Source organism: Eptatretus burgeri, chromosome 5 (assembly GCF_056783735.1).
Source record: "Eptatretus burgeri isolate ZD-2024b chromosome 5, Ebu_testis_v1, whole genome shotgun sequence".
NCBI classification, from domain to species: Eukaryota; Metazoa; Chordata; class Myxini; order Myxiniformes; family Myxinidae; genus Eptatretus; species Eptatretus burgeri.
In genome coordinates, this window is record NC_140965.1 from 66,695,219 (window position 1) to 66,723,155 (window position 27,937).

The 27,937-nt window shown below is 42.9% G+C and overlaps 1 protein-coding gene and 1 long non-coding RNA gene across 6 annotated transcripts in view; both read left to right on the forward strand.

Moving 5' to 3' along the window:
• The first annotated feature begins 775 nt into the window (after window positions 1-775).
• Window positions 776-27,937, forward strand: part of TMEM268 (transmembrane protein 268) — a 51,478-nt gene continuing 24,316 nt past the window's right edge. The window contains exons 1-3 of one of the 5 annotated variants that reach the window (XM_085882198.1): window positions 776-881; window positions 12,376-12,527; window positions 18,206-18,349. In XM_085882198.1, the coding sequence (XP_085738324.1) occupies window positions 18,320-18,349 (30 nt within the window). In that variant the 5' untranslated portion in view covers window positions 776-881; window positions 12,376-12,527; window positions 18,206-18,319. Of the gene's footprint in view, window positions 882-12,371; window positions 12,528-18,205; window positions 18,350-27,937 lie in introns of all 5 variants that reach the window. The other 4 variants (XM_085882197.1, XM_085882200.1, XM_085882199.1 and 1 more) reach the window with 4 other exon arrangements.
• On the forward strand, window positions 18,360-21,738 carry LOC147026607 (uncharacterized). The gene is made up of 3 exons (XR_015058413.1): window positions 18,360-20,957; window positions 21,223-21,280; window positions 21,569-21,738. It is a non-coding gene; the product is annotated as an uncharacterized LOC147026607 (long non-coding RNA).

Consider the following 27,937-nt stretch of genomic DNA (forward strand, 5'->3'; position numbering starts at 1 on the left):
TTGCACAACTGGACTTTCAAGATGCTTTGAAAGTTTTGCAAGCAGATGTGAGAGGCCCCTCTTTGTGAGAGGCCCCTCTTTGTGGGTGGGTTCTCTTTGTGGGTGGCCCCTCTTTGTGGGTGGCCCCCTGGGACCGCGAGCTCCACGGGTGCCTTTCGGAGACTCTCCCTATGTTTCATGTGTTTGTTAATATTAAAATAAAAAATGTATGCTTGTTCACTTGCAGGAATCAGTGAGATACACAATGTGTCTTTGTTGTATTTGACGATAAATTGAATGTCTTATTTTTTTTCTACAAGAGGTGTTCAGTTTTGTCTGCAGCGTTTCCTTTGAAACACCTTGTCCTGACTGTATCTGGTGCTATGTCGGCCGCAGTGTATGTTTGGCACTTAAATGATCACATATCTCACGAAAACTTCCTTATGAACAAAGATGGCGTCCATAGCAACCACCACACCCGTGCCTATTTGGAGAGGTTTTTATCAGTATGTGGCGTAACCGGTTTCAAAAAACGATCAATCGGAAGGCGTCTCAGGCTTCCTTCCTTCTTTCAACTTTCAAGTGTTGCTGTTTACTGCTCGGAAGTCTTGATATAGTTCCTGGAGTAACTGGTGTATTTTATTTACAATTCTACTCTCACATTCAGTTTCATGAACTCCTCTTTGCCCATCACGTCTTCATTGGTTCGGACAAAAATTTAATATCGTGTCTTGGCCAATCACTGCTCCGCCCTTGACACACTGTCCCGCCCACTTTTTCCTCCCTCCTTTGTGACGGAAGCACGAGTCAACAATCACTCCGCGCCCCTCCACCCGCCCCGGCTCACAGTTCCCGAACGAAATGTGGGCTGACGATATTGCTCGTCCCTGAATCCCAAGCACGTAATGTATAATTTATGATCTATGAGCGCGTTCTTCTCTTAGTTTAAACTCATGTGCTCGATAATTAATCATCATCTTCCGATGAATGTGTTGATGTGCGTCGCCTGTGTTGGTTCGAGCAAGTTTCGGCGTTTCCATGACATTGAAACCCGAACGTGGTGAAAAAGTCGACAGAGAGCCCCCGCCTTGCGAGGAGGACTCGAGCTCGAAACCTCGTGTGGAAATTCTCACGGCCGAACGTGAAACGTGCTTCAGGAGCCGACTACTGAAACCAAGGAGGTCAACCACCGGACTGTCAAATATCTATTATAAGAGTAGCCATGTGTGTCTGTGTGTGTGTCTGTGTGTGTGTGTGTGTGTGTGTGTGTGTGTGTGTGTGTGTCTGTCTGTGTGTCTGTGTGTGTGTGTGTGTGTCTGTGTGTGTGTTTGTGTGTCTGTCTGTGTGTGTGTGTGTGTGTGTCTGTGTGTGTGTGTGTGTGTCTGTCTGTCTGTGTTTCTGTGTGTGTGTGTGTGTGTGTGTGTGTCTGTCTGTGTTTCTGTGTGTGTGTGTGTGTCTGTGTGTGTGTGTGTGTGTGTGTGTGTGTGTGTGTGTGTGTGTGTGTGTGTGTGTGTGTCTGTCTGTGTGTCTGTGTGTGTGTTTCTGTGTGTGTGTGTGTCTGTGTGTGTTTCTGTCTGTGTGTTTCTGTGTCTGTCTGTCTGTCTGTGTGTCTGTCTGTCTGTGTGTTTCTGTCTGTGTGTGTGTTTCTGTCTGTGCGTCTATCTGTGCGTCTGTCGTGTTATAACGAGAATGAATTCACTTATTTCAATGAATCCAACGAAGATGGGTTCAGGAAACTCATGGGAAGGTTTGAGACACAAAATAATGTTACGGATTTCCCGCCCGTCGGTGTGTGAACGACCGTGTCTAACCAATAGCGGTTGCTTTGCCCACCGAATGGACAATACAGTCGCGGCTTACCAGATCAACGCCGGAAACCAGCCACGGGTGTGTTTTTAACCACACCACAACCTTGTCCGCACTCTACCCGCGCTATAGGGTCTGATCGCCAAATCTTCGATTTACCTAATCATTCGCACGGGTAGGTTACAGAGAGATTGTACCTCAACGGGACCGCTTGGAAACGAGCCGCTTAAGCAGCTCGCTTCCTTTTGGGATAACCGAGCGGGGTATTATCGCGCAGTCCCATTCGACCCGATCACTTTACCGGCTATTTAAAAACCAACTATATTCTGAGTGCAAGATGGCAGCTCAATTAAGGGAAGAGGACTCAACGAACAGGTTAACATTCACACAAGGACATTTATTACAATAAAGCACGTATGCAATTAAACAAGGCAAAACACGTATGCAATTATACAAGCATCAAAAGCACGACAAAAGAACTACGACCGTCTATACGAAATGCAATGCAAACATTTACAGCACACAAAGCACTTAACAATTTCCTACTTAATAGACGGGCCCACGGACACACGTACACACACACACACCCAAGAAATGGTGGCAGAGGCATTTAATAACAGGCTCCAGCTCGGAGGAGAGGTGAGCTGAAACCCAGGACCTATGTCAAACCTCTCCACCTCGTGTGGTCTTCAAGTTGTTCGGACCCGGGCTCCAGCCAGAGCGAGCTGGATCCAATCGCCGTGATTCGCGATCCTTCCCGAGCTCCCGCGAATCCTCCCACGCTTCTCAACACGTGCTGGTGAGACGAGGCGCCGATCCTTCCCGTTGATGCGTCGCTTCCCCGAGGAACCACCTCCAAGAAGAGGTCGATGAGTCACACCAAGGGGGAACCAAAATGGAGAACAAAGAGCTCCACAAACCAAGACCAAGAAGCCACCATTCGCAGCTCGAGCCGAGCATCCGGCTCAACTTCCTTCCAAAACAAAGCAGCTCGAAGCAAAAAGCTCTCCCGAGCCAAGCAGAAGCCGAAGCTCACTGAACCACCAAAGCAAAAAGCCTCCAAAAAGGCTCCTCCCGAGCCAGGTCGCAGCCGAAGCTCACTGAGCCAGCCGAAGCAAAAAGCTTCCGAAGGCCTCAACCCTAACCCGAGCCAAACAGGAACCGAAGGTCTGCTGAACGACTACTCTCTGCCGAAGCAAAAAGCTTACTACTCAACTCCGCACACGAACAAAGAAAAGATCTCCTCTTATCCTTCTCCCGCCCTTCCCCCGCTCCCGGTGTGACTCATGCCCTCGTACTCCATCCCCCGCTCAGCCACGGGTGGGAGGGAGTTGTTGACATCATGAGTCACGGGACGGCAGGGTTCTTCTTCCTCTTCGCAGAAGAGGGGGAGGGATGTCTCCATTGTTCGTTCCTTAACTATTAAATCGATCCGCAGCGCATATAATCAATTTCTGAACATTTAAACAATGGAAGGTGAGCTATCGAGGGAACAAGTACTTATCGACATAGGTGACGAAAGGAACCTGTATGTTGTGTGCAATCGAATTCCAAATTCGAAACAATAATAACAAGAAAAAGAGCAATCAGAGATTGCAGACCCTCGTCAGGACTTGTTTTTGTGTGGTGTTTGTGTTGTTTTGTGTGGTGTATTTTGTGTAGCGTTTGTGTGGTGTATTTTGTGTGGTGTATTTTGTGTAGCGTTTGTGTGGTGTTCGTGTTATTTTGTGTTGTTTTGTGTGGTGTTTGTGTGGTGTTTGTGTTGTTTTGTGTGGTGTTTGTGTTGTTTTGTGTGGTGTTTGTGTTGTTTTGTGTGGTGTTTGTGTTGTTTTGTGTGGTGTTTGTGTGTGTTGTTTGTGTTGTGTTTGTGTGGTGTTTGTGTTGTTTTGTTTTGTGTGTGGTGTTTGTGTTGGTGTTGTTAGTGTTGTTTTGTGTGGTGTTTGTGTTGTTTTGTGTGGTGTTAGTGTTGTTTTGTGTGGTGTTTGTGTTGGTGTTGTTAGTGTTGTTTTGTGTGGTGTTTGTGTTGTTTTGTGTGGTGTTAGTGTTGTTTTGTGTGGTGTTTGTGTTGGTGTTGTTAGTGTTGTGTTTGTGTGGTGTTTGTGTTGTGTTTGTGTGGTGTTTGTGTTGTTTTGTTTTGTGTGGTGTTTGTGTTGTTTTGTGTGGTGTTTGTGTGGTGTTTGTGTTGTTTTGTGTGGTGTTTGTGTTGTTTTGTGTGGTGTTTGTGTTGTTTTGTGTGGTGTTTGTTTGTGTTGTTTGTGTTGTTTGTGATGTTGTTTGTGTTGTTTTGTTTTGTGTGGTGTTTGTGTTGGTGTTGTTAGTGTTGTTTTGTGTGGTGTTTGTGTTGTTTTGTGTGGTGTTTGTGTTGGTGTTGTTAGTGTTGTTTTGTGTGGTGTTTGTGTTGTTTTGTGGTGAGTTAGTGTTGTGTTAGTGTTGTTTTGTGTGGTGTTTGTGTTAGTGTTGTTAGTGTTGTTTTGTGTGGTGTTTGTGTTGTTTTGTGTGGTGTTTGTGTTGTTTTGTGTGGTGTTTGTGTTGTTTTGTGTTGTTTTGTTTTGTGTGGTGTTTGTGTTGGTGTTGTTAGTGTTGTTTTGTGTGGTGTTTGTGTTGTTTTGTGTGGTGTTTGTGTTGTTTTGTGTTGTGTTAGTGTTGTGTTAGTGTTGTTTTGTGTGGTGTTTGTGTTGTTTTGTGTTGTGTTAGTGTTGTGTTAGTGTTGTTTTGTGTGGTGTTTGTGTTGGTGTTGTTAGTGTTGTTTTGTGTGGTGTTTGTGTTGTTTTGTGTGGTGTTTGTGTTGTTTTGTGTGGTGTTTGTGTTGTTTTGTGTTGTTTTGCAAGGTGTATTTTGTGTAGCGTTTGTGTGGTGTTTGTGTTGGTGTTGTTAGTGTTGTGTTTGTGTGGTGTTTGTGTTGTTTGTGTGGTGTTTGTGTTGTTTTGTTTTGTGTGGTGTTTGTGTTGGTGTTGTTAGTGTTGTTTTGTGTGGTGTTTGTGTTGTGTTTTGTGTGGTGTTTGTGTTGTGTTTGTGTGGTGTTTGTGTTGTTTTGTTTTGTGTGGTGTTTGTGTTGTTTTGTTTTGTGTGGTGTTTGTGTTGGTGTTTGTGTTGTGTTTGTGTTGTTTTGTGTGGTGTTTGTGTTGTGTTTTGTGTGGTGTTTGTGTTGTGTTTTGTGTGGTGTTTGTGTTGTTTTGTTTTGTGTGGTGTTTGTGTTGTGTTTGTGTGGTGTTTGTGTTGTTTTGTTTTGTGTGGTGTTTGTGTTGGTGTTTGTGTTGTGTTTGTGTTGTTTTGTGTTGTTTTGCAAGGTGTATTTTGTGTAGCATTTGTGTGGTGTTCGTGTTATTTTGTGTGGTGAATTTTGTGTAGCGTTTGTGTGCTGGTGTGAGTTACGTAATTCATAAGAGACGTAACTCGAACTGCAACTTTATAACTGCTGGAAGTGATGACCGGGTACGAAGACGTCCCACTTTGATTGGACACCTGAACCTGACCCGTTACGTTTGTTATTATTCGTCATCCAATTGAATGCAGAATGGGATTAAAATAATTTCATTTCAAATCAAATGGAAAACCAAATCGGTGAAGTTCTGCATTGTGGTCATCAGAAGGAACCCAATCAAGCAAAAAGCAAAGATGAAGTCATCAGGAGGAACCTGGATATGATTTGGGTTTCAGCTGCTACTCCTCTACCTTCAAACCCATCCAGGTGCAGCCATATTGGGAAAAAAAAATCAAAAATAATCCAGATTCAAAAAAATAAATAATTCTACCTGCCAGACCATGCGTCCGATCAGGTTGTCATTTAAAAAAATATGTTTCGCATCACGACTCGATCATAATTGTGAAGTTTCACATCACTTGATGAAACGGTTCAAGTGAAAGAATATTTTTTTTTATGATTTTTGCTCAATTCAATATGGCTGCCAGACCATGTGACATCAATTATTCGTGAATATCCTGGGATCCCCAAGGCTTGGGGAAGATTTGTGTGAAGTTTCCCCTCGATCTCTCCAGCCGTTCTGGAGATGTTTTATTGTAGGTTTTGGGTAAATCCAATATGGCTGCCAAACCATGTGACCTATGATGTCATATGTGTGAATGTTTTGTTCCTCATGGATAGGCGGTCATTCATGCAAAGTTTTGCCTCGATCTGTTTCGCCATTTGGGGAGATTTTTGAAGGTTAATTTTTTTTTATTTTACAACAGCGTGGCTGCTGAATCACGTGGCCAATGACATCATCATTTTTTTTTCTGTGGACCAATTTATCCATAGATGAACCTCAAATATTCATACTGATCGAATGTGTTCTACATATGCAATTATGAGGTCATAACGAGATGGTATCACCAATTATGCCATCATAACGTCATGCACCAGCAAACATAACAAAAGCAACTATGATGTCCTAAAGAATCACAGTTATTCCCCATGAGGAATACTTGTCATGTGCCAAGTTTCAATTTTTTCTTTGGTGCAGTTTCAGATTTACAAAGGCCAAAGTTTTCCCGTTTTTCCAACACGGCTGCCACACCATGTGACCTATGATGTCATAATTATAATTACAACATTCTACATGAGAAGTCGTGAAATTTTCATCTCAATCCAACAAGCAGCTGCAGAGAAATATACCAAAGTTCTATGCGGAGAAACAAACAGACAAATGGACCCAAATGAAATACCCTCTCCTCTTGCGAGGGTAATAATAATAAAGGTCGGTTTATGCATGGGTATACATGGCCACAGGTGGTGAAACTGCAACCGGCAACTTGCGACGCTGGTTATTCCCGCATTGGAGGGCAGGATCTCCCAGGAATCCTTTTATGTTAACTTGAGAACGGAATAACAGATTTCAATGAATCCAATGACGGTAGATTCATGGAACTCACAGGAAGATTTGTGACACAAAAAAACTGTAATAACCATATTAAAGATCAGATTATGTATGGGTGTACATGGGCACAGGTCAGGTCAGGTATGGGAGCATGTGCCGGAGTAGCGCGTCACTGCATCCACTTTCTGCCGGTACTCCAGGGGCCTTTGTCTGGCCATCCACCAGGCAGACGCTTGGCCCATCCCCATCTCTTTGAGATGCTAATCAACCTGCTGCAACCACGAGGCACGTGGTCGGCCCATTGGCCTCCTCCACTCACGAGGCTCCCTCACTGAGAGAATCTGGTGAGCAAGATCAGCGTCAGGAAAATGAGCCACGTGTCCACACAGCCGCAGCTGACGCTCACGGACTATGCAGGTAACAAATCTCATTTGAGTCTCTCTCAGCAAACGCTCGTTGGACACAAAGTCCGACTAGTGATAGCCAAGGATTTTCCGAAGAGACTTGGTACCAAAGGAATTAAGTCGCTGTCAGATCCCTGGTCAGAGTCCAAGTCTCACATCTGTAGAGCAAGACTGGAAGCACCAAGGACCAGAAGGCTCAGACTTTCATCCTGCACCACACCCCATGATCCAGTGAATTCATGACTCCCCAGGCCTGACCCTGACATCTGTTGGCCTCTTGCTCACAGCCAGCAGAGACGTAAATGTCACTGCCAAGGTAAGTGAATCTCTCCGTGACCTCAACATCCTCACCACAAATAGGTACAGACAGGATAGCAGCATCCAAGATGTCATTGAAAGCCTGGATCTTAGTTTTGACCCAGGAAAACCAAAATCCCAGCAGCTCCGACTCCTCATTCAGCACCTCAAGGGACCCTAAAAGGATATCCAAAGTATCTGCAAAGATGACTGCATCATCTGCAAATCAAGGTCATAGATCTTGACATTCCCAAACTATACAACGCAGCTTGATTTCTCCGACATCCTCCCCAGAATCCAGTCCAAACAAGCTCTGAAAAATGTAGGGGCCAGTACACACCCCTGACAAACTCCTGCAACAACTGGAAATAAGTCAGAGATGGTATCACTACATCTCGTAGTACTCTCAGTACCAGAGTATAGTTCACACATTAGATCGATCAGTTTTGGTGGCACCCCACGAAGACCAAGCATCCTCCAGAGGGTATCCCGATTCACTGAATCAAACGCTTTTCCGAGATCAAAATAGGGTGCAAGTAGTCCTTGCCGAAACTCTTGCCTGTGTTCAGTGAGAACCCGAAGAGCAAGGATACAGTCAATCAATGACCTCTTTGGTGTAAAGCCTGACTGCTCTGGACACTAGTGATCAAGCAGAAGGTGGCAAACCCTATCAATAATTATTTATCCGAGCAAAGACCTTTCCCGGCACTGAGAGCAGCATCACCCTTCGGTAGTTGTTGCAGTCCTGGCAATCACCCTTCCCTTTCCAGAGAGGGACAAGGCAGTTGGGATGATGCCTGTGTTCCAGGCAGAGCACAGAACTGCACGCAATGACACGAGTACAGCATTTTTACCAGCCTTGAGAAGTTCAGCATGGATACCACAAATCCCAGGAGCTTTACACCATTTCAACCAGATCACAGCAGTCTATGTTTGCCCAAACGAAGGTGGATCACAGTTGATTGGAGGATCAGCAATAGGGATAAAAACACCCCAGACATCCAACTTCACAGCTGGTGGATCAGCCTGGTACAACCACTCAAAGTAACCGGCCCAGCGGGCCTTCACTTCGGACTCCTCTGTCAACAGCCCATCACCCTCTCCTCTGACTGCAGTACACTGAGGGAAGGTCTTGGAGGAACGCAATGCGCGAATTCCCCTGTAAGCAGGATGAGAATCACTTGACCACAGGTGATGCTGTACCTCTTCACAGATTCCTTTGCACACTTACAGTTTTACGCCTCAGCTCCCTGAACAGCTCAGCTCTGCCATTCGGCCTGTCCCTGCGACTCTGGTCAATGGTATCCAGTGTCCCTTGAGAGACAAAATTATTCTCCACCCCACAGTGAATTCCAAGACATCCACCTGCAACTTCAAGGATGGTGGTCTTGAAGGCACTCCACAACTCTTCAGGATTCTCCAAAGCACCCAGACCCCCCCTCACCACCTCCCCAAATCCTCACTCAGGCTGTTCTCAAACTCTTCAGCTACCCTCTCATCGTTGAGTTTGCCAACATCCAGCCTCGGCTGGGATGGTACCATTCTCTTGGATTTACGCTGCAACTTCAGAGTTGCCACAACAAGCCTGTGGTCGGTATTGAGGAACTGAGCACTCCAGTGGACCCTGTAGTTCTGGATCATCCTCCAGCGACCATCAATGAGCACATTGTCAATCTCCTTTGCCACACCACCAGTATTGGAATACCAATTCCAGCGATGAGCCGATGGGCATTGTAACCATGAACCAGCCACCCGAAGTCCATGACTTCTTGCAAAGTCAAGGAACATCATGCTCTTCTGGTTCACGGTTCCAGACCCATGGGAACCAATACATGTCTCATAACCATCCCTATCAGTTCTGGTTGATGCATGGAAACCCCCCAGGATGAGAAGAGTATCTCGCCTGGGGCACTGATTAACCACAGACTCAAGTGTGGCATAGAATGTGTCCTTTATGGCGAGATCACTCGCCAGTCGGAGCATATTCAGAGACCAGGTAAATGACACCCAAGTAGTGATGAATCCTTCGTCTCACAATATGCTCGTTGACCGATGTGACCTCAATTATCATTGGAGTCAGCTTATTGGACACAGCTACAACAACTCATTGGGCATGGTAACTTTCAGAGCGACCAGACCAATTGTAGGTGTGACCACCCGCCATGATCTTGCCACAGTCCGGTCTCTGAACCTCAGAGACTGCTGCAATACCGATGTCCAAACACTTGACCTCAGATGATAAGAGAGACAGGTGATCATCCGCTCTTAGGGATAGGACATTGCAGGCACATACCCAAAGGGACCGCCTCAGGTTAACCCAAGGAGACCACCCTCTGGTGGACGACACCTCAGCCCCACTCTGACACACACGACCGCAATCTGACCTGGGAAGGTTACCCTGTGGTTTTCCTCCTATCATCAAAGAGTGGGAATCCTGAAAGCTTTGCCCCAATCCCGTGCAGAGTGCAGCTGCACAGGAGGTACTTCCACGGAGTGGGTTTTCAGATTTATTTTTGCTTTTTGCATGTTTTGCAGAATGAAGAGTTTTACGGAGGCCAGAGTGCAGATCCTGCCACCAACTTCCAAATTAAAAGTTCTCGATTTTAAAGACTTTAAAAGGTTTATTCTTCAAAAAATCATAGCTGTCAAACCATGTGACCAATGACGTCATAAGTGGAGAACTTTTTTTTCCTCATGGATAGGCGATCATATCTGTAAAGTTTCACCTCGATCTGTTCAGCCGTTTTGAAGAAGATTTTTGAAAGTTAAAAAAAATGTTTTTAAAAATGTGGCTGTGAACCACGTGACTGATGAGGTCATAAATTCCCCCCCAATACAATTTAGCCCTAGATGCCCCTCAAAATTTTGATACTGATAAGATAAAGCGTTTGACGTATGCAATTATGACATCATTACGAAGCCACCTATGACATCATAAATCACATTTATTTCCCATGTGGAGTACTTGCTCTGTGCCAAGTTTCAAGTTTTTTCCATGGAGCAGTTTCAGAGATAGAGATCCAAAGTTTTATCTTTTTTCCAATACGGCTGCCACACCACATGACCTATGACATCATAATTATCATAAAAACATTCTACATGAGTAGTCACACCAATGGTGAACGTTTCTGGTCAATCTGAAAAGCGTTTGCAGAGAACAGAGAAAACAGAGAAAAGTAGCATGGACGTACGTCTATATGCAAGGTGTTAATGTACGTACGGACGGATGGGCAACCTGAAAACATAATGCCTCCGACGACTTCGTCTGCGGAGGCATAAAAATATGATGACATCACAGTGTGCAGGTGAATGCAACGAGTTCAGAAAATGGTCATATGATGTTTTACGACAAAAAAAATATATATGAAGAATTAGAGCATAAATAAGGAGAAAAATCTATTATTTTAAACACAATTTGCTCATTAAATAAGCTACCAAATCGTCAAAAAATGGTCAGAATCCATTTCCTTGACAACAAGTATCCTGAAAATGTATCTTCAATTATTAATTTTTATTTTAAAACAATATCTTCAAATATGCCTCAAACAATCCGGAGTTCATATTGTTACGAATTCGCGCCCGCCGGCGTGCGATCGGCCGCGTAACTTTAATCGCAACCGCGTCGCCCACCGGTCGGACAATTCAGTCGTGACCCTCCTGGAACCATCGCCAGGAACCAGTCACGGGTGGGGGTTTAACATCACCACAGCCCAGTCCGCATTCTACTCGTGCGAAATAGGGTCACTCGCCGAATATCGAAATACCTAAGTACTCGCGTGGGTAACCTACCGAGGGGCTGCACCGCGCCGCAGGTCGGCTTAGGACACGAACTGCTTAAGCGGTCCATTCCGTTTTACAGCGATAACCGAGCGGGTGTTATCGCCGACCTCGACGGATCAGATTGTCTTAGCCGGGTGTTTAAAACCCAACTAATTATTCCACGATGCAAGATGGCACTTTCAATGGGGAAATAGGACGCAACGAACGGGATACATTTCACACAAGGACATTTATTATTTACACACAACACAAGCAAGGCAGTCATGCACGTATGTACAAACCAGGCAGTAATGATGCAATAATACAAGAAAGGAAGCAAAAGTAATACCACCGAATACGAGCAAGGATCAATGTACATGCACAGTCACTTCTACAGTCGTTACTTCACAGGACACGGCGCCACAGCATTCATTCGAAAGCAAAAGAATGGCCACTCCCAAAGACGAGAGTGGCAGACAGGGTCCGTGGACCTTTATAGTACGTGAGCCTTGGTTGACCGAACGGGCTCACGAAACTGATGCGGCTTACCCACACCCTCGTGGTGCGACGATGGGCAGGTTGCGACGTCTCGTCCCCATGGCAGCTAGCGTAGCCGCGCCTGATCTCAGGCCTTGCAACGATGGGCAGGTCGTGACGCCTTCTCCCCACAGCCACTAGGACAGCCGCGCTTGATCTCGGGCCTTGCAATGATGGGCAAGTCATGACGCCTTCTCCCCATGGCCACTAGGACAGCCGCGCCTGATTGCGGCCTTGCCAAGGCGAGGTGATCCGGGCCCCTGCCGGCAACGCGGCTGAGAGGAACGAACGGGTCTATCAACGCTCTCTCAGCGCTGATGCTCGACAAGAGTTGATGCTCGATCAGCGTTGATGCTCTCTTAGACCCCGTTCGTCCCTAAGCGATGCGCGAATCGCGCCGAGGTCCGATCACCTCGGACTGCCTTGGCACTGGCAAGCGCTCTCCGGCTCTGGTCTCCACATAGCCTTCTGGTGTTCTCCAGGCTCTCCGATCCTCCCAGACCGCCGCAGACTGCCCTTGACTCACGCTCGGCTCTCCAACCCCTCCAGACTCACGGCTCCACAGACTCAAGTGAAGCTCCGTTCTGTTCGGCTTTATATAGGGCCGGGGAGACGAGATTCGATCTCTGCACTTTGACCTCCGACCCCCGGGGAGCGGACGTGGTAGAAATCACCAGCGTGCACAATCTGACAGTTCGACCTCCGCCCCCCGGGGAGCAGACATGGTAGAAATCACCGGCGTTCACGATCTGACAGTTCGACCCCTGACCCCCAGGGAGCGGACGTGGTAGAAATCACCGGTGTGCACGATCTGACAGTTCGACCCCCGACCCTCGGGGAGCGGATGTGGTAGAAATCACCGGCGTTCCAAACGGCGAGAGAACCCTTTGCCTCTGCCTGCAGTGAAGAGGGCGTCGTATTCGGAACGAAGGTGAGGCGATGTTCGTGGCGTGGGGTTGTTTATGGTTGTGGAGGTAAAAAGGGCGAAGGTGGTGGTGGTTTGGTTGTGGCCGTTTTGGAACGATGTCGGTGGTGGCGATCTGGTTGTGAGGTATGGTTGGTCCAAAATAACGATAGAAAAAGAAAAACACTATCTCAAAGGGTCGCAGCCCGGTGAACACGAAGAAATCCCTCTAAACAACGGTGGGGAAACCTATCGAACACCAAATTACCGGGATAACTGATCTGAGGACCTTTATGATGTATTGCGAGTTTCCACAGCCGTAACAATATTCTCTGTATTAACTTTACTGCGTTTTTTGTGACATTTCAGTCGAGCTCACCCATCCATAATTTGACGTCACAGATTGATGAAAGTTATCATGTAACATCGCTATTATCTCCTCTTTCCGAAAATGTAATAATCTCCCCCTTTAATATCTCATATCAGGATGTTTTCATTGTTTTATTCCAAGGCGGTGCGTAATATTGCACAACACGCTTCCATGTTTTGATTTTTAGTTTTTTTAAGGCTATTTATATTAGTCCGGGAGCCAACCGATCAAAATTAAAAAAAAATTGCCCGGTCTGCTATAAAATTTTTGTGTTGATTTTCATAAAGAGACACCCTTTGAGTATATGAAAACCAATGTTGGCAATGGTGAAACTCTTGCGCAACAACACAGTCAACACTTTTGCGAGCCCCCTCTGATAACAAAATGTTGGCAAAAGCGAAGATGTAGGATGGGGGTAGGGGTAATTCATATTGTCCTAAAATCATAACCACTAAACCTATATGCACAAATGACCCCTCATATTAAAGAGGAGTTCATTTCCTATATCACAATTGGTGTAGATTTAACCTACCTTCAATTGACAAGGTTATATGTCAAACAACAAAAGATTTATGTAACTCAGAAATGCTTGACTATCAATGGGGTCAGGAACAAGAACATACTTTTACATGCCATGGTTTTAAGGAAGATAAAATTAGAAATGGATTAACACAATATTGTGACATGAAACATCCTCTTCAGAGGAAGAGTCACTCTCTGAAACAACTCCACCACATGAACCTCTCTGACCAAGGCATATGCATGTCACTCAGCAAGGCACAGCAGCCTTTTTGCATGAACATCGTTTCAGACATTTGGATAATTTGCACATGCAAGACACCGTTTTGTCTATGTTTGGCTTGGCTGGCTTAGACATGAGAATTGGGACCAGTTTTCCATTGATAAGGGTTCTGCCAAATGTTGTGGCTGGGGGAAGTGCTCGGTCACTGAGATGTGCACGTCTATACAGAAGCAATTGATACAATGCTCTTAAAACAAGGAAGTAAAACGCATCTTCTGTTGCTGGCAGTGACCTAAGGTCTAATTTTGAAGAGACAAACATATGCTGCCTGAGGGTATCCAAACAGCTGAACCCTTTTTGGCCATGCAGAGCAGTCCAGTATACTCTGGCCTCATCAATGACACATTCTGTTGCTGCCATTTCACTATCTCTTCCAAAATCAACAAGGTGGGGAAGGTTTCCTATCAGTCCCAGAGAAACCTGTGCCGCTCTTCTTTTCACAGGAACACAGGCATCATCCCAACTGACTGGAAGAGGGGCCTTGTTGTCCCTCTCTGGAAAGGGAAGGGTGATCGCCAAGACTGCAAAAACTACCGAGGGGTGACGCTGCTCTCAGTGCCAGGCAAGGTCTTTGCTCAGATAATTCTCGATAGGGTTCGCCACCATCTGCTTGAGCACCAGCGTCCAGAGCAGTCAGGCTTTACACCAAAGAGGTCAACGATTGACCGTATCCTTGCACTTCGTGTCCTCACCGAACACAGACGAGAGTTTCGGCAGGGGCTGCTTGCAGCCTATGTTGATCTCTGTAAAGCGTTCGATTCAGTGAATCGGGATGTCCTCTGGAGGATTCTTGGTCTTCGTGGGGTGCCACCGAAACTGATCGATCTGATGTCTGAACTCTACTCTGGTACTGAGAGTGCTGTGAAGTGTGGTGGTACCATCTCTGACTTATTTCCAGTTGTTACTGGAGTTCGTCAGGGATGTGTACTTGCCCCCACACTTTTCAGCACTTGTATGGACTGGATTCTAGGGAGGATGTCGGAGAGATCAAGTTGCGGTGCATCGTTTGGCAATGTCAAGATCTCAGACCTTGATTTTGCAGATGATGCAGTCATCTTTGCGGAGACTTTAGACATCCTCTTGGGGGCCCTCGAGGTGCTGAATGAGGAGTCGGAGCCGTTGGGATTACGGATTTCTTGGGTCAAAACTAAGATCCAGGCTTTCGGTGACATCTTGGATGCTGCTGTCCTGTCTGTGTCTGTTTGTGGTGAGGATGTTGAGGTCGTGGAGAGATTCACTTACCTTGGCAGTGATATTCATGTCTCCGCAGGTTGTGAGCCGGAGGTCAATAGACGTCTGGGTCGGGCCTGGGGAGTCATGGATTCACTGGATCATGGGGTGTGGCGCTGCCGGTACCTGTGCGGGAGGACGAAAGTCTGAGTCTTCAGGTCCTTGGTACTTCCAGTCTTGCTCTATGGGTGCGAGACTTGGACTTTGACCAAGGATCTGAGACGGAGACTTAATTCCTTTGGTACCAGGTCTCTTCGGAGAATCCTTGGCTATCGCTGGTCGGATTTTGTGTCCAACGAGCGGTTGCTGAGAGAGACTCGGATGAGATTTGTTACCTGCATAGTCCGTGAGCGTCAGCTGCGGCTGTATGGACATGTGGCTCGTTTTCCTGACGCTGATCCTGCTCACCAGATTCTCTCAGCGAGGGAGTCTCATGAGTGGGAGGCCAGTGGGCCGACCACGTGCCTCATGGTTGCAGCAGGTTGACCATCATCTCAAGGAGATGGGGATGGGCCTGGCATCTGCCTGGGGGATGGCCAGACGGAGGCCCCTGGAGTACCGGCGGAAAGTGGACGCAGCGACGCGCTGTTCTGGCACATGCTCCCATACCTGACCTGACCTCTTCTTTTCCCCTTCTGAATGGGTAGCTCACTGTGTCACATCCACACAACACATATGTGCACAGAAGTGTAGCTGCGACATCAAGAGGATTTTCTGGTACTTCTTGCTCAACACTTCTACCAGCTCATGAATAGGTAGGTATTGATTCTGCCGTTGTATCCAGAGTTCTTGCAATGTGTTCAAGCAGCAGAAGTGATATATACACAGCATAATTATGTCTGTATCTGTTGCATGCACAACAGCTCGATGGTGATCAAGATATTCCACACAATACGCAAGATGAGCAATAATCCTTGTGTCTGCCTCTTCATGTTCTTCACAAGGTAAGTCCAGAACTGAACTTGATGCTGATGTGATGGAAAGAGTGTGACCTTTGTTTTCCATCATACTACCAAGAATGATGGTCACTCCATCCGGAATAGCTTCAGGACTCTCACAAAGGGAAGTGCCAATGAAGTTCTGAAGATTTCCTTTATTTCTTGGATTCTTCATGAATAAATTTCAGTCCGGAATTTCTAGACTCTTGGATGGTGAGAATTGTCTTGCCTGGTCTGTCTGGTTTCTCCTCTGCTGCTCATCACCCTTCAAAGTATGGCTATCATCAAAATCATACTGATCACCAATGATGTTGACACAGTTGCACATTTCAGGTTTCAACTGCAGGATACACCTGCTTGCGAAGATACAGCTGGGGAAGTTCACCAAATGTTTTCGCACCCATTTTTTGGTATTTATTTACAAATGCCATTGTGTCTACCAGATAAACTGTGTATAGGTCACTCTGTGGTAATGATGGCAGCTGTAAAACAACATCCTGCTCAGCTTCAGCAATTAGCACTGCCACGAAATCAGACTCGTTGCCTTTGCGCATTACAACCCCCTGTGCTAAGCGTGGATCAACCTCAAACAGGGATGATGGATAGTCTGTCCACTCATGGGAAAATGCAATCTGTCTTGTGACTGGGTCGGCAACTCGATAGAAACACAGCACACGTGTAGTTGCAGTCTCATCTTGATAGATCCTGATTAAACTCTGTTTCCTTGATGGTTTTGATTTCTTCTGTGAGGAGAAAGTTACCAGCTTCAGTGGTTCAATCTTAATAGAGACCACCTCTTCTGCTTTCATAATGGCTTCCATGCCCTTAGCTTGAGCATGGACCAAGTCTTTTGAAGCATCCTTCTCACCAGTTGCTCTATTGAGCAGATCCACTTGGTTGTTACACTGGAATGGGTTTATCATCTGCTGGCATATCACTTTCTTGATCTCCTCAACATGCATATGTTCTTCTGTTGCCTGCTTCTGTGTTTCTCCATGATGAGTAGATTCCTGTTGGCCTAGATTAGCCATAGACTTTATGTTCTCTGATACAGCTGTGAGAAATGGTGCTGTTTTCACATATTTATCTCGAGCAGCTGGTGCCTGAGATATGCGTTTGAACAGAGATGTCTTCCCTTCATTGTTGTATGTCTGCTCCAGGGCCATGTCACTCCAAACACCATTGAATTTTCCTTTGGAAGAGTGAACTGTGAAGTACCCAACCTGGATCCAGCAAACCTTAACCGAACTGTGTTCAATAGAGTAAGAGGATTTTGGGGGTAGGGGTAACTTTGGTTGACAAAAATGTTAATTTTCTCTTTAAAAATTGATAGAACTCAATCAAATTTGCTGTTTTAATTAGCCATGGATACCATGTTCATATCACATTAAGAGAAATTAGTATTCTAATGCAGCATCTGCCTATGATAAGAAAAGTTCTAAAGGCCATCTTCAAAAAACGTTATTTTTAAGGCATTTTTCACAAAATTATGTACTTTTACGAGGTTTACTTTCACAAAGGCAATTTTTTTTTGTCATTTTACAATGCACTGATTGAATTCTTACATTTAGTTCACATTTATTTTTCATGAATGTGATTTTTTAATTTTTTTAGAAATTTTATTGACAATTGCTGTTTTATCAAATTTTTCAAATCTTCCTCAAACAAAAACGGCCGCCAAAATTTTTCGCAAGAGCTTATGAATTGCCAACATTGGTTTTCATGAACTGCAAACATATATCTAAACATCCTGGGGGTGTAAAATTTTATAGCAGAGGCTGTAAGGTCCAACCCTAAAACAGCCTCGTACACAGGTTGGCTCCCGGACTATATGGCTAAGATGTTATTATATAACTCTCATGCATTAATGCACATGTGGTGAAACTGCAAACGCCAACTTGCGATGCTGCTTCTACCCGCATGGAGGGCAACAAATCCCCAGGAATCATTTTTTGTGCTTGCCCTCATTGATTAGCAGCAAAGATTGCTATTCGTGTCAGCGAAAGTGCCGGGTCTTATTTGCTAGTATAGAGTAAAATGAGAAAAGTTTTTCTTTAAGAGTTTCACTTCAACAGTGAAGGGCTAAGTCACCCGATATGTGACGTGTAGAAATTGCGAAGATGATAAATACAATTCCCACTCACTATTTATGAAGTCTATTGCAGAACATTTGGAATTAACATTCACAAGTGAAAATTTGGCTTCAGGGATGTGTTCCATTACCAATCAGCTTGTCGGGCACTTGCCAAGTGGCTTTAGCACTCAAACAAAATGGTTTATAGGGAACAGCTGGCTTGGCAAGCGATCGCAAGCTGATTGGTAATGGAACACTCCCCAGGTTCACAATAAAACACTCTCCACTCAGGAATCACGATATGAAACAAACGGCGAGCAGTATTGAGAAAACTCAATAACTTTGGGAAAGTCGGTGATAAAACATCCGAGGCCTCAGAGATAAACTCCTTTGGGAAGATGTGGAATGTCCATGAAGAAAGGAAGAACACCTCTGGTGAGCACAAGTATGGTGAAAATTTCAAGTGATAAAGTAGAATCCACAACCACGTTGCATATGAGACGTTCCCTGAAAATGATGCTTCACTGGGTATAACTCCCAAATTGATTTTCAGCATTCGGAACTGCTACTAGCTCAATTCTGGAGCTTAAATTTTGTAATTTGGCTTGGGTATAACTCCAAATTAACTCCAAAAAAAAAACCAAGCGAAAGATTGGAAAAAGCACCCAGAAAGAAAAACGATGATTGGTGATTAAAAACGGTAAAACTACCGCCAGTGTTGGTGGACGCAACTTTGGACAATTTCCGGTTAACGATGGCCGCCACCTTTTTAGCACGTTCAAAAAAACAACTCCTTATGGCAACAATTTGAACGCCATTGATTTCTGTGATGGTGGTCGTAATTTTTGTTGTGTAGTCCACCCAAATGTCATTCAATTATTTGTCATGGGAAAATTACGAACGACACAATGCAAAATGCAACGACGGATCGACTGGACCCGAGCCATGCAGTCTAAGGGTAGCGTTTTTATTGAATGAAAATTAATTATTCCCATTAAAACTGAACAGAATTAAAAAAAAAATTGCCACAGAAATATTGTAAAAATTCGACTTGAAGGACCCGTGAAAGAGCATGCAAATAAAAATTGAAATAAAAAAGTTATAGCACGTCAAAAAAATTGGTCCAATGGACTATCCTATGCATGTTGGGGTTAACAAAAGGGTAGGGGCAGGGGGAGGGATGGAAGAAAGAGGGATAGGAGTGGGAGAGGTGGAGGGGTGAGAGAGGGGAGAGGGAGAGAGGGGAGGGAGGGGATGAGAGAGTGTGGAGGGGGAGAGGTGAAGAGGAGGGAGTGGAGGATTCCAGCAGATGTGACCTCCAATTTTACATGCATCCGAGAGACGGCACACAAGTAGGGTAAGAATACTGGTTCTGGCTCACTTTTCCCCATGTAAATGAATGGGGGATTTTCAGCCATGAAATTTTTCTTTTTTTTCCCCTAAAAAAATAAATCCCCTTTTTAGCCCAAGGTATATTTATTTGTCTCCCCTTTTAACCTGGAGCCTGGTGTTGGCTTAGTGGTTAGGGTGGCGGCTTGGGATCCCAGGGTCCTGAGTTCAAGCCCCGTTGGCTGCTGAATTAACACCAGGGGGTTGACTCAGCCTGCCATCCTTCCGAGGTCGGCGAAATGAGTGCCAGTGTACTGGTCCCGGTGTATGCCCCGGTTAGAATAGGTGTACCATATCCCTGTGTGTCGTAAGAGGCGACCAGGGTTGGCGTCAGGAAGGGCATCCGGCCATAAAACATTGCCTCAAGAAAAAGCCAAACCCCTGCACAGCAGGGAAAAATGGCTGTAAAAACGGTCATTTTTTTATTTCCCCTTTTAACCTAGGGGCTCTCTATTCAAATAGCCCATACAAGAACATAAAGATTTGTTAAAGGTGATTCTAAAGAAATATCTGAAATGTCTAAGCCTCGGGGCACTCTTTATCAAATAACCCATACAACAAGATAAAGATTTGTTAAAGGTGATTCTAAAGAAATATCTGAAACATCTAAGCCCTGGGACACTCTTTATCAAATAACCCATACAACAAGATAAAGATTTGTTAAAGGTGATTCTAAAGAAATATCTGAAACGTCTAAGCCTCGGGGCACTCTTTATCAAATAACCAATGCATATTGTTTAGCTCACTCATTGAACCTATAAACATTTGTTCATTCTCAAATTCCTTCAATAGTTTAATTTTCTTTGCACAATAATCCCCATCTAAACTATTGAAAAACAAAACATTTGAATCTTTATATTTTTTAAGATACCCCTTTTGTGCCATTACGAAATGATAAACTTCTCTTAATGATCTCATCTGGCCACCGCCCGAGTTGCAAATCATTTTTGTACATAAACCATGCCATAAAAAAAGTTTTGTTTCAAATGTTTTCAGTTCATGCCGTGAAAATGAGGAAGTGTTTTTTTTTGACACGGCCGTGCTGTGTGAATGAGGAAGTGGTTTTGGACTGTCATGCTGTGAAAAAATAGGAACTATTCTGTGAGACAAGGTCTCGTGTTTATATTTTATCTCAGAACACGAACTGAAAACATTTGAATCAAAACTTTTATGGCGTGGTTTATGTACAAAAATGATTTGCAACTCAGGCGGTGGCCAGATGAGATCATTAAGAGAAGCTTGTCATTTCCTGTGCCCACACCCAATGATTAAGCAATCTCCTCATCGTTGCTTTATAAGTGATTCGCCAGACAAAGTTTCTGCCAGACGGGATTTTCATTTTTACAACTGGGGCATGGACGATCTTTCTTCCGATGAAGACAACAGCCCACTACAGAGTTGGTAAGTTTGTGTATGATTTTCTCTTTGAACGATGAAGCAAATGATTATTAATTAAATCATGATAATTCTGATATATATATTTTTTCCCTGACAGGGCATTGGAAGAAATTGAGTTTACATATCACGACGTGGTTCATGAAATTAATACTCTTATTGAAGAGATCAATGATTTTAGAAGAGAATTGAAAGACATTTACAATGAGTGGCATGAAGTCTTATCACGTCCTCTCATCTCGAAGGAATTAAACCAATGGTGAGACACGTGTGTGTGTGTGTCTCTCTCTGTCTGTCTTTCTACCTACCTCTCTCTGCTCTTATTGAAGAGGTCAATGATTTATAATGACTGGTCTCTGATCTCGAATGAATTAAACCAATGGTGAGGCACGTGTGTGTGTGTGTATGTGTGTGTGTATGTGTGTGTGTGTGCGTGTGTGTGTGTGTTGCTTTCCCTGTCTGTTTGTATCTCTCTCTGTCTGTCTCTTCATCTATACCCTTGACTTATTTTTTTTTTTTTTCAGCACTATCGCACAACATCAGCTGTTGAAGCAATCTTGTACAACACATGATTTTCTGGAGGTAAATATTTCTGAATTATTATTAATATCACTCATACAACACATGATTTTCTGGAGTAAATATTTCTGAATTATTATTAATATCACTCTCTCTTTAGAATGTCGCCTTATGTTGGTTGCATCATTAGTTTGGACGTGGTTTTGTCAGTACACTGGAATTCATTTTATTGACCTTGAAAGGATGACAGGCTCCTGGTGTGTTAATTCAGTGGTCAACGAGGCTTACTCATATTACCATGTAATTATCTTTATAAAACCTAATTATTATCCACTTTTTGTTTCAAAACAGAATATGGTGTCTGAGTTTCGAAATCACAAGACATCTGAAGAAGATTGCTGGGAAAGATTATACATTCTCGCAAATGAATATTTAATATTTTCAATATTAATAAATTATATTTGTTTTGTTTACAATTACTTGATTCTGAATTACAAGAAAAGAATAAAAGAGATGTAAAGGGAGGGTGGGTTGGGGGGGAGGGGGGGGGGTAGGTGCGCTCCCCCAATGACCCATCACCCCCTCATCCCATCCCTCCCCTCCCCATGTGTGTGTGTGGGGAAGGGTGGGGGGTGGGATGAGGGAGGTGGTGGGTCAAAGGGGATGAGAGAGTGTGGAGGGGGAGAGGTGAAGAGGAGGGAGTGGAGGATTCCAGCAGATGTGACCTCCAATTTTACATGCATCCGAGAGACGGCACACAAGTAGGGTAAGAATACTGGTTCTGGCTCACTTTTCCCCATGTAAATGAATGGGGGATTTTCAGCCATGAAATTTTTCTTTTTTTTCCCCTAAAAAAATAAATCCCCTTTTTAGCCCAAGGTATATTTATTTGTCTCCCCTTTTAACCTGGAGCCTGGTGTTGGCTTAGTGGTTAGGGTGGTGGCTTGGGATCCCAGGGTCCTGAGTTCAAGCCCCGTTGGCTGCTGAATTAACACCAGGGGGTTGACTCAGCCTGCCATCCTTCCGAGGTCGGCGAAATGAGTGCCAGTGTACTGGTCCTGGTGTATGCCCCGGTTAGAATAGGTGTACCATATCCCTGTGTGTCGTAAGAGGCGACCAGGGTTGGCGTCAGGAAGGGCATCCGGCCATAAAACATTGCCTCAAGAAAAAGCCAAACCCCTGCACAGCAGGGAAAAATGGCTGTAAAAACGGTCATTTTTTTATTTCCCCTTTTAACCTAGGGGCTCTCTATTCAAATAGCCCATACAAGAACATAAAGATTTGTTAAAGGTGATTCTAAAGAAATATCTGAAATGTCTAAGCCTCGGGGCACTCTTTATCAAATAACCCATACAACAAGATAAAGATTTGTTAAAGGTGATTCTAAAGAAATATCTGAAACATCTAAGCCCTGGGACACTCTTTATCAAATAACCCATACAACAAGATAAAGATTTGTTAAAGGTGATTCTAAAGAAATATCTGAAACGTCTAAGCCTCGGGGCACTCTTTATCAAATAACAAAAAAGATGATATCATAGACAAATAATATCATAAAATTTTTTATTTTTGTTGAGTTGAGGGGCGCACAGGGGGGATGAGGGGGGGCGGGGCTTGTGTGGGCGGGGCTTGTGTGGGCGGGGCTTCGGTGGGGCTTGTGTGGGTGGGGTGTGTGTGGGAGGGGCTTGTGTGGGCGGGGTGTGTGTGGGTGGGGCTTGTGTGGGTGGGGCTTGTGTGGGGGGGGTTTATGTGGGTGGAGCTTGTGTGGGAGGGGTTTATGTGGACAGGGTTTATGTGTGTGGAGTTTTTGTGTGGAGCTTGTGTAGGCAGGGCTTATGTGGGAGGGGTTTATGTGGGCAGGGTTTATGTGGGCAGGGGTTTATGTGGGTGGAGCTTGTGTGGGAGGGGTGAATGTGGATGAGGTTTGTGTGGATAAATGGATGGGTGGAGAGATGGGGGGATGGGTGGATGAGTGGAGCTTGTGTGGATGGGTGGATAATTTTTTAATTAAATAAACATGTTGTGTGTGGGGGGGAACTAATTAACTAATCACTAATTATGTGAATATGATGAATATGGGTGGAGCTTGTGTGGGGTTTGTGTGTGTGGAGCTTGTGTGGAGTTTTTGTTGCGGAGCTTGTGTGGAGCTTGTGTGGGGTTTGTGTGGGGTTTGTGTGGGCGGGGCTTCGGTGGGAGGGGCGTGTATGGGCGGAGTCAAAAAGGGGCGGAGTCAAAAAATTTCAATTTATTGGAGCTTGTGAGGGGGTGTGTGGTGGGGTTTGTGTGGGGTTTGTGTGGGCGGGGGCTTGTGTGGGCGGGGCTTGGGTGGGTGGAGTCAAAAAGGGGCGGAGTCAAAAAATTTCAATTCATCTTTGTCTTTTGTAATGCCTGTGAATAAAATGAACCTAAAATCTCTTCCCCTTCCAAATCATATATCTTATAAGTCCAAGGAACCGTATCTATTACATCAACAATTTAAAAAAGCTCGTTGGTCCATCTTTTCGTATAACCTTTTTCAAAATGAGATTTCCACCTATATATTCTTACGATATCACCAACTTTGAACTTAGGTTTTCTGACATTAATCTCTTTTTCATATTTTAATTTTGTAAATGTTTCTGATGGTTTCATATTTGTTGCCGTGTGAATCGTGTCATTATACTTATCCACAATATCCTGAATAAAAGATGACCATTGTTGTGAACCGAGTTGTGTGAATTTTTTATATAGTCTCTCTTTTAAGGTACGATTAAAACGTTCAACAACAACTGCCTTCCCTTCATTAAAGGTACTGTATAATGTAATACTGTTATTTTTTAGAAAATTCATAAATGTCTTGTTATAAAACTCCCTACCCTCATCAGTCCACAATTTTTTAGGTTTTCTCTTACTTTTATTAAATATCTGTTGGAAGGCCAACATAAGAGTATTACCTGTTTTGTTTTTTAATGGTACAACCCACACATATCTACTCCTCAAATCAATAACGGTTAAAGCATACTTGTACCCCTTATCATTATTGAGTTCAATCAAATCAGCAGACCAGATATAATCTACTTCCTTGGAATAAACTTTCCTTCTCTGAAACTTTGTGAATATTGGTTTATGTAATTCATCAGCTAATTGCTCTTCAGTCTTAATGGCATCATTAGAGCCTATAAGTTTTTTGAATTTCCAAGTCCAAGTTTCAATTTAGCACTGATCATCTTCTTCACAATGAACCGATCAACTTTTTCTCTCAAGGTTGGATTTTGTATCAGAGACAAATTATACAACATTTCTCTATCGGCTTCATGCTTTTCTTCCAACGTTGTGGTATTCCCATAATCAATATCGTGTCTCATGCACACTTCATCAACTCTATTGATAGGCCGACTCCAGGATTTAGGATTGTCTGCCTCATCTAATCTTTTATCCAAGTTTGTGCCTGGACCACAGAAAGAATACCCTGGAAGATGTAATTCCCCTGGTATTCCAGTAGTTGTAAATTTACTTCCTGATAAAAACTTTTGTATATCTCCTCCTAGTTTGTGTTGGGAGATAAATTGATTTTTTTTTGAACCACACACCGAACATATACCTTTTTGTATAACCCTGTTATTTTTACTTTTAATATATGAAATATTTTTAGTATTAGTTTTCTTTTTACATTTGAGACAATAACTCATTTATTTATGAGAAAAATTCCTGCAGAGTGCAAAAACCTTTTTAGTTTCCAACATGCACATTTGAATCTTAATTTTTAAAACATAAAGAATCCTTAGAAATGCCTTCACTCTCTCCCCCATTTATTTAAGAAAAAAAAATGAAAAACTTGAATTAAAATACATGTCTTCTCGATATCAATAGTCTTGTCGAAAGTATTGTAAATAGACTTATCAATTCTTTGTTTTCCTCCTCGGTGGGTTGAGTTATTTTCTGTAATACCACCAATCTTTTTTGAATCTCACTGGTTTCCATATTTTGATATTTATTCATCCACTCTCTTTCCTCCCTCTCCTCCCTCTCTCTCTTCTCTCTTTCCTCCCTCTCTCTCTTCTCCCTTTCATCCCTCTCTCTCTTCTCTCTTTCCTCCTTCTCTTTCTTCTCCCTCTCCTCCTTCTCTCTCTTCTCCTTTTCCTCCTCTTCCCTCTCTTCTTCAACTCCTTCCTCATCCCTTACTATCCTTGAATCACTTACACCCCATAGAATATTATACATATATTCATCAGGATTTCTTGTTATTCCTGTATCCAAAATAATTTTTTTACAACAGGAAACCAATAAAATTTCTTTTGAATTTCTAAAAGAGCCTTACCTTTTCTTAACTTTATAATTTTTTCATTATTTAACATTCTAATTAAATCTAAAGTTGTCGGTTTATCAACATCAGCATAATGCCAATCTTTTATTGAAAATACCTCATTCTTATGTTGTAGAACATATTTATTAAAATACCAAATACCCTTTTCTTGAAGGTATGCTTGAACACAGAAATGATAATTTTCTTGAAGCCTTCTTGCTGTCATTTATGTATTAGAAATATATGTTAGAATAATATTATGGCATGAAACACCTCCCCATCTTCCCATAGTTAAATCATTTTGTATTTCCTTACTTATTATATATAATCCTGTTTTTTCTGTTTTCATGAGATAAACAAGGGCAAAACCATTATTATATTTACCCTTATTAAATTCTTTTATTTGTTGTTTACTAATCGTAGCCCCACAAAACTCATTCTCGATACCAAGTGGATAATATTCTTCCTTACGAGACTGATTTAATTGTTCCAGGTCTTCGAGGTTAATTTTAAATGACCAATTATACTCTAAATCATTCATATCATACCCCCATTGTTCTATTCTCATACAAACGATACGCCCTTCTTTATAAAAATTTATTTTAATTCGAACTGTGAATTCTGTATGACCTGGAGATAATATCAACACTTCTGTATCTTTGGAATACACAGCCATTTTATTTAAGTATATATATTGTGATAAATCACTTAATCTCACCAAGTCATTCGCTTCAGTTGGGGTTGGATAATTTTTTAATTTATAAGCATTTTTCATGTTAATATTTTTGGTTATATTATATTTATGTCGTTCAGCCTGTGCCTTTGTGTAATAATTTGATAAATCAATATCCAGTTCTTGAGATACACCAAAGATAGAACCATCTTTACCAACATAAGTCATTTATATTAGATTAAAAATAATATCATAAAATTTTTTATTTTTGTTGAGTTGAAATAACACATATAGGCATAATTGGCCACAACACTTGGAATTTAATTCTTGGACTTGAAATGTTTGATAAACACCATTCTGTAAGAATTTTATGACTTCAACAGGTGGCGGAAGACCAAAACTATCAAAATAATATTTGTCTTGACTATTAAAAATACAAACCCAATGAGAACCGTTCCCATTATTATCTTCTAAGTTCATAATAATATTCTTTGTATGTTTCGGCACATTTGTTAATTCATCTCTCATACAAATAACCACATTATGAATTTTTAATTTCTTACAATATTTGACAAGTTGTAAATTTGATGTTGTATTCTTTCCAAATTCTTTCAACCACTCATCAATGCTTATTTATTTATTAGAAAGATATAATCCATTACCTCTTTTCGTTAATTTTACACCTGCTTGTGCTATAGAAGAAAGCATATCTCCAACTAACAATCTCGCTTTATCAGGCAGACCTTCAAGTTTTTCAGCAAAATCTACAATTACACCACTTCCACTAATTTGTTTCTCCAACTCTTTGTTGTGTCTTTCCAATTCTTTTTGAGCCTGGAGCTGAGCCTTCCTTTCGTTGGCAGTTTTCACCGCTGTTGAAATACCACCCGTCAATGCTCCAACCGCACTTAAACCAGCAAATAAAGGAATTAGAAATGGGAGAAATCCTCCACTCGTCTCTCTTATTGAATATTTTTTCAACATTGGTTTTGTCATTTTAATTTTAAGTGAGCCAGTGTCATTCAAGATTTTAACCTGTTCTCTTGTGAGAAAAACATCAATTCTTACTGCTCCTTTTCTCTGAATTGTATTAACGTTAATCGTACAAGGCTTTTGATTTTGAACACAAGATGATAGTTTATGAAGATTGATTTGATTAACATATACCCCAGTTGGTACTTTGCCACTCATTTATTTAACAAAAAATTATGTGAGACTAATCATCACACCATTATCTGTATTAATCTGCAATTCTGTTTCTTCCAAAAGCAAACAATATGTATCAACTTCTTCACTCTCTCCTCTTTCAATGTATAGGGAAGTATCCACTCGATTAGACTTTATAGTTTCCTTTTGAGCGCTCAGGTCAAACGCATAGATTGTATACAAACTTTTAAATGCTGTCATATCCAAAATAGGTTCTTTATTTCCATTACTTTCACACACCTTTTGGTAAGACTTGTATGCTTCAGCAAAATCATTTTTTCCCAATTAATTTCCAATCTATCTCGTGGGTAAAATGTTCCATCTAGAGAAACGCGAAGTTGTTTCACCTTAGCATTATCACTCAATGCATTATTCTTATCAGTCGCAGTATCACCATCTGGCTTTTTAAAAATGATCCACAGATATCGTGGCTTTCCTTCCAGAACACCCAAATTCCACGTGTAAGTAGTTTGATTGAGTTTAACGTGTTGACATCTTCTTTTGAGGTATGATACACTGAGTGGTTTCTTTGAGTTAAGTCTTCGATTCAACATCTCTT